Source organism: Caenorhabditis briggsae (genome assembly GCF_000004555.2).
Source record: "Caenorhabditis briggsae complete genome, chrII, whole genome shotgun sequence".
In the NCBI taxonomy this organism is placed as follows: Eukaryota; Metazoa; Nematoda; class Chromadorea; order Rhabditida; family Rhabditidae; genus Caenorhabditis; species Caenorhabditis briggsae.
The window spans coordinates 1,032,255-1,039,801 of record NC_013486.2 but is presented as its reverse complement, the minus strand read 5'-3'; the positions used below and the strand labels follow the sequence as shown (position 1 = coordinate 1,039,801).

Sequence of the window (7,547 nt, the reverse complement as noted above, 5' to 3'; positions counted from 1 at the left end):
TGAAGCGAGTTATGATCATTTCAAGTTTTGGAAAATTATGGCCTAGTTTTGGATTTCTAGGCCACCAAACTAGAAATGGCTATAACTCGCTTCAAAATCAATATTTTCGAAGTCTGAAAACTGATTTGAAATAGTCAAATTGTGCTCTTCAAGACCATATTCACCATGGCCTAGTTTTTCTTGCAGATTTGGGTTTCTAGGCCATCATTTTAAAATGGTCATAAATGACTTTGAAATCTAGATTTTCGAGATCCGCAAATTGATTTAAAACTCTTAAATCGTGCTTTTTATAAAATTAATTTCCAGATTTCGAAAATCTCAATTTTGAAGCAATTTATGACCATTTCAAGATGATGGCCTAGAATTCCAAAATTTTAAAAATCTAGGCAATGGTGTATATGGTTTCAAAGACCTCGATTTGAGAGTTCCATTACAGTTTTCAGATTTCAAAAATATCGATTTTGAAGCGAGTTATGATCATTTCAAGTTTCCGGAAAATTCTGGCCTAGTTTCGGATTTCTAGGCCATCAAACTAAAAATGGGTGCAACTCGCTTCAAAATTAATATTTTCGAAGTCTGAAAACTGATTTGGAACTGTCTAATCCTGCTCTTTAAAACCAAGTACATCATGGCCCAGGTTTCTCTGATTTTGGATTTCTAGGCCACCAAAATCAAAAGTTAGGAATATGGCTCGAAATCGTCCATTTTCCGGTCAAAAATGGCTCATTTTGAAGCTAGAAACCTCTGTTTCATCCCGAAAATCACCCAAAAAAAGGGGACCAACCTATACTGATCCTTGTGTTGCAAATCCCTCTTCCTCTCCGTTGATAGTACATGTTCTTCGTGCGATATTCTCTGATTTTTCTCCTGTAGCACAGACGCCGGTGGTACCATTGATCCGCTGCCGCCACCCGGCGATTTCCGTTTGGCTTGTGATTTTACAGTATCCGCCAGCTCGACGAGATAATCAATGCATTCCTTATCAGCTACGCCCAGTACGTCGATACCCTGCAAAAATTTGATCGTGGTCTAGAAAATCCAAAAGGCTAGGTCATGGCCTAGAAATCAAGAAAAATTAGGTCATGGCCTAGAAATCTAAAAATGGCCTCGAAATCCAAAAAAACAGGTCATGACCTAGAAATCCGCTGATGGCCTAGAAATTTAAAATTGACCTAGAAAATCCAAAAAACTAGGTCATGGCCTAGAATTCCAAATTTGGCCTAGAAATCCAAATGTGGCCTAGAAAACCAAATATGGCCTATGAATCCAGAAAAACTAGGCCATGACCTAGAAATCCACTGATGGCCTAGAAATCCAATTTTGGCTCATTTTCAGCCGATGTTTTCGAATTTTAGCTCATTTTCAGCGGATTTTCAGCCATTTTCAGTAAAAACCCCAACCGTAAACGTGAGATCCGACAGCTCGGCCCCATTTTCCAGCAATATTTTACAAGCGTCTCGTTCGGCCCAATGTGACGCTGCATGCAGTGGGGTCCATCCCTCTTTGTCCTGGGCTCGAACGTTTCCACCGGCTTTGATGAGCAATTCGAGTAGTTGGGTGTAGCCACGACCGGCGGCGACGTGCATTGCGGTTCCGCCTGGAATTAGGTGTCAAAAATCGATAAAAAATCATTAGAATTGATCCGAAAATCATGAAAAATGAGTCAAAAATCATGAAAACTTGATTTTCTGAGCATTTTCAGATCGATGTTTCAGAATTTCTGGAGCAGTTTTCTATAATTTTCCAGTCGAAAGTGTAAAAAATCGACTCAAAAATGCATATTCTTTATGATTTTTCAGATCAATTTTCATGATTTTTGGGTAATTTTGGACCTATTTTCATGATTTTTGAGTCATTTTTAATGATTTTTTGGGTCATTTTTCATCATTTTTGGTCCATTTTTTTTGATTTTTGAATCAAAATTCATGATTTTTGGATCATTTTTCATGATTTTTGGTCCATTTTTTTTGATTTTTGAATCAAAATTCATGATTTTTGGACTCATTTTTCATGATTTTTGGACCATTTTTCATGATTTTCGTGTCGATTTTCATGAATTTTGGCTCGATTTCTATGATTTTTGGTTCAATTTTTCGCGATTTTTAGCCATTTTTCCGCCACAAACCTGTTCTGTGATGTGGCACATCTCTGTATTCCCCCTGACTAATCCACATCTTCACATCCTTCAACATCGTCGCCAGCTCCTGCTCTCGACACGCCTCCAAATCGATCATTTGTCGTTTGTAGTCGTCTTCCAGGTACTCTCGACATTGCTCATCCACTGCCAAATCCAGCGCTAGCTCCTTATCACTGTTAACCACTGATAAGTCGGCGCCATGCTGACACAGATATCGAACGATGGAGACGTTTCCACAGCAGGCGGCCGCGTGGAGGGGCGTCCATCCTTCGTTGTCCTGAGCGTTCACGTCGGCTCCCTTCTCGCACAGGAATCGGACCATTTCCGGTTTGGAATCGATCACGGACTGCAAATTGTAAGCTATACAGTAGTCCGAGAAACGACAGCTACAGTACTTTTTATTGGAATTCCTTAGACCAAAATTGTGGTTGAAATTAGGCTAAAAATACCCGGAAATCGTGCGGTTTGGACAAACTTAAAAACTCAAAAAATGGCAAAATTTGATCATTTTTGATTCTCTGAATTTTGCTGGTTTTTGGCTTACTGTAGTCATTTTTTTCAGGATTTTTTATTTTCTAGCAATTTTCGGACTTTCCGGAAATTTGGAATTTTTCATAGTTTTTTTTTGGGTTACTGTAGTTGCTAGAAAACCCAAAAATTCCAGAAAATTCTCAAAATTTGAAAAATCTCAAAATTTGAAAAATCTCAAAATTTGAAAATTCTCAAAATTTGAAAAATCTCAAAATTTGAAAAATCTCAAAATTTGAAAATTCTCAAAATTTGAAAAATCTCAAAATTTGAAAAATCTCAAAGTTTGAAAAATCTCAAAATTTGAAAAATCTCAAAATTTGAAAAATCTCAAAATTTGAAAAATCTCAAAATTTGAAAATTCTCAAAATTTGAAAATTCTCAAAATTTGAAAAATCTCAAAATTTGAAAAATCTCAAAATTTGAAAAATCTCAAAATTTGAAAATTCTCAAAATTTGAAAAATCTCAAAATTTGAAAAATCTCAAAATTTGAAAATTCTCAAAATTTGAAAAATCTCAAAATTTGAAAAATCTCAAAATTTGAAAAATCTGCAAAGTTTGAAAATTCTCAAAATTTGAAAAATCTCAAAATTTGAAAAATCTCAAAATTTGAAAATTCTCAAAATTTGAAAAATCTCAAAATTTGAAAAATCTCAAAATTTGAAAAATCTCAAAATTTGAAAAATCTCAAAATTTGAAAATTCTCAAAATTTGAAAAATCTCAAAATTTGAAAAATCTCAAAATTTGAAAAATCTCAAAATTTGAAAAATCTCAAAATTTGAAAAATCTCAAAATTTGAAAAATCTCAAAATTTGAAAAATCTCAAAATTTGAAAAATCTCAAAATTTGAAAATTCTCAAAATTTGAAAAATCTCAAAATTTGAAAAATCTCAAAATTTGAAAAATCTCAAAATTTGAAAAATCTCAAAATTTGAAAAATCTCAAAATTTGAAAATTCTCAAAATTTGAAAATTCTCAAAATTTGAAAATTCTCAAAATTTGAAAATTCTCAAAATTCGAAAAAACATGTATTCATGGGTATTACTGTAGCTTTTAGAAAACGCTGATTTTTTTCAGAATTTTTCAGGCTAATTTTTAGTCTAATTTCAGCAAGAATCCTCAACTACAGTAATCCCTTCATTAAGCCCCTTTTCTACAGTAATCTTCTAATGACTACAGTAACCCTTAAAATTTCAGAAAAAAAATTTTCAAGAAATTCGAATTTTTGCTGAAAAAATTTAGAATTTTCAGAATTTTAAATTTTGCTAATTTTCAAAACTTTCTAAATTTCCGAATTTTTCAAAATTTCCAACCCCAAATGCTCACCTGATGAAGTGCTGTGAGCCCGTCTACTGTACACGTATTGATGTCGGCTCCTTTGAGCAACAACTCCTCAACCTCCTCCTCGTCGCCAGACATACACGCCGACAGGAATATGTCGCTATCCTGGAATTGTACTTTCGGCCGCTTCATGCGGCGAGCCGGCTCCGCGTTCATCTCGCTGCTCTGCCAACGACGAAGTTGATCCTGAAGATAGAGAGAGAATTAAGGATGAGCAATCGGTTGGGAAAATTGGAAAAATCTGGAGAAATTCGAAATTATAGATCAATTTTAGAGTTTTCGAGCCGATTTGAAAAACGGGGGGATTTTTTGAAATTTTTGAAAATTTCAAAAATTTTTGGATTCTTAGGGTTTTTAGGCTTACAGAATCTCAGAAATTCAGAATCACAAAACCTCAGAATTACAGAATTTCGGAATTACAGAATCTCTGAATCTCAGAATCTCAGAATTTCAGAATCTCAGAATTTCAGAAATTCAGAAATTCAGAATCTCAGAACCTCAGAATCTCAGAATTTCAGAAATTTAGAATCTCAGAATTTCTGAATTTTAGAATCTCAGAATCTCAGAACTCCAGAATTTCAGAATCGCAGAATTCCAGAATTTCAGAATTCCAGAATCTCAGAACCTCAGAATCTCAGAATTTCAGAATATTAGAATCTCAGAATCTCAGAAATTCAGAATCTCAGAATCTCAGAATCTCAGAACATCAGATTCTCAGAATCTCAGAATTTCAGAAATTTAGAATCTCAGGATTTCTGAATTTCAGAATTTCAGAATTTTAGAATCTCAAAGTCTCAGAATCTCAGAATCTCAAAGTCTCAGAAATTCAGAATTTCTGAATTTCAGAATTTCAGAATTTCAGAATTTTAGAATTTCAGAATTTCTGAATTCCTGAATTTCAGAATTTTAGAATCTCAGAATCTTAGAATCTCAGAATCTCAAAGTCTCAAAATTTCAGAATCTCAGAATCTCAGAAATTCAGAATTTCAGAATTTTGGAATTGCAGACTTTCTTTTTTGTGAATTTTGGATCTTGAGAATTTCAGACTTTCCGATTTTCAGATTTATCAATTTTCGAAATTTCAGAACTCCGGAATCTTAGATTTTTATTTGGGGTTTTTTTTTAATTTTCAGATTTTCCAAATTTTTAGAAAATCTAAAAACTTAAAATTGGATCATTTTTAGCCAAAATTGAGATTTCCATTGTCAGAATACCGATTTTTTTCGAAATTCTGCGATTCAGAAAATCCAAAAAAAAAGGATCAAAATTTTAAAAAATTCAGAAAATCGAAAATTTCGGAATTTCGGATTTTTCGGAAGTTTTCAGAATTTCCAAAATCAAAAATTTACGATTTTTGGCTTAAATTAATTAATTTTCTGGGAATTTTGTAAACTGTAAATTCTACTAGGAACAAAAGAAAGAAAAAGAAAAAAAACCAAAAATCTCAAAAATCATTGTTTGCCGCCACCACCTCCCAAGCCAAAGCGTAATTCTTTTTATCTATTTGCACATCTGATTAACACAAATCAAACGATTTTGGATTCCTGGCGGGCCAAGGATGAAACCTGTATTAGAAGGGCCCCCTTCAAAATGTGAAAAAAAAACAATTTTTAAAAATCTTCAAATTTCGATTTTTGGGGATTTTAGGAAAAAACCCTCCATTTCAAAAAATCTGAAAATTTCGAAAATTCGAATTTCAAATTTTTTGCAAAAAATCACCATTTTTGGAGCCTTTTTGAGTTTTTAAAACAAAAAAAAGCGAAATTTTAAATTTTTGCTGCAATTTCTGAAAAAGAAACAAAATTTCAAATTTTCCGAAAATAGGAAATTTTGAAAAATCTTGAAATTGTCAGAATTTCGATTTTTTGAATAATAAACTTTTTTTTCTAAAAATGTATGAAATTCTCCAAATTTCATTCATTTTTTGAAACATTTCAAGCCAAAATTCATCTCAATTTGGACCAATTTTCCATTGAAACTGCCTCAAAATTTGTCTGAAATTTGTTAAATTTCAGGCATCAGGAGTTCAGAAATTCAGAAATTCAGAAATTGAGAAATTGAGAAATTCAGAAATTCCAAAATTCAGAAATTCAGAAATTCAGAAATTCAGAAATTCAAAAATTCCAAAATTCAGAAATTTAGTAATTTAGAAATTCAGAAATTCAGTAATTTAGAAATTCAAAAATTCAAAAATTCAGAAGTTCAGAAATTCAGAAATCCAGAAATTCAGAAATTCAGAAATTCCAAAATTCAGAAATTCAGAAATTCCAAAATTCAGAAATTCAGAAGTTCATAAATTCAGAAATTCAGAAATTCAGAAATTTAGAAATTCAAAAATTCAGAAATTCAGTAATTTAGAAATTCAGAAATTCCAAAATTTAGAAATTCAGAAATTCAAAAATTCAGAAGTTCAGAAATTCAGAAATCCAGAAATTCAGAAATTCAGAAATTTAGAAATTCAGAAATTCAGAAATCCAGAAATTCAGAAATTCGGAAATTCAGAAATTCAGAAGTTCAGAAATTCAGAAATTCAGAAATTCATAAATTCAGAAATTCAGAAATTCAGAAATTCAGAAATTCAGAAATTCAGAAATTCAGAAATTCAGTATTTAGAAATTCAGAAATTCAGAAATCCAGAAATTCAGAAATTCAGAAATTCAGAAATTTAGAAATTCAGAAATTCAGAAATCCAGAAATTCAGAAATTCGGAAATTCAGAAATTCAGAAGTTCAGAAATTCAGAAATTCAGAAATTCAGCAATTCAGATTTTTAGAAATTCAGAAATTCAGAAATTTAGAAATTCAGAAGTTCAGAAATTCAGAAATCCAGAAATTCAGAAATTCAGAAATCCAGAAATTCAGAAATTCAGAAATTTAGAAATTCAGAAATCCAGAAATTCAGCAATCCAGAAATTCAGAAATTAAGAAATTCGGAAATTCAGAATTTCAGAAGTTCAGAAATTCAGAAATTCAGAAATTCAGCAATTCGGAAATTTAGAAATTCAGAAATTTAGAAATTCAGAAATCCAGAAATTCAGAAATTCAGAAATCCAGAAATTCAGAAATTCAGAAATTCAGAAATCCAGAAATTCAGAATTTCAGAAGTTCAGAAATTCAGAAATTCAGAAATTCAGCAATTCAGATTTTTAGAAATTCAGAAATTCGGAAATTCAGAAATTCAGAAATTCAGAAATCCAGAAATTCAGAAATTCAGAAATTCAGAAATTCGGAAATTCAGAATTTCAGAAGTTCAGAAATTCAGAAATTCAGAAATTCAGCAATTCAGATTTTTAGAAATTCAGAAATTCGGAAATTCAGAAATTCAGAAATTCAGAAATCCAGAAGTTCAGAAATTCAGAAATTCAGAAATTCAGCAATTCAGAAATCTTAGAAATTCAGAAATTTAGAAATTCAGAAATCCCGAAATTCAGAAATTCAGAAATCCAGAAATTCAGAAATTCAGAAATTCAGAAATTCGGAAATTCAGAATTTCAGAAGTTCAGAAATTCAGAAATTCAGAAATTCAGCAATTCAGATTTT

At 31.5% G+C, this 7,547-nt stretch overlaps 1 protein-coding gene across 1 annotated transcript in view; it reads right to left on the bottom strand.

The window, feature by feature from the left end:
- Cbr-mel-11 overlaps positions 1-7,547 on the bottom strand; it is a gene marked incomplete at both ends in the record, with an annotated part of 35,480 nt that overhangs the window by 14,888 nt on the left and 13,045 nt on the right. The window contains 4 exons of the mRNA XM_045241705.1: positions 785-1,008; positions 1,401-1,597; positions 2,126-2,483; positions 3,994-4,194. Of these exons, the coding sequence (XP_045091723.1) occupies positions 785-1,008; positions 1,401-1,597; positions 2,126-2,483; positions 3,994-4,194 (980 nt within the window). The remainder of the gene's footprint in view (positions 1-784; positions 1,009-1,400; positions 1,598-2,125; positions 2,484-3,993; positions 4,195-7,547) is intronic.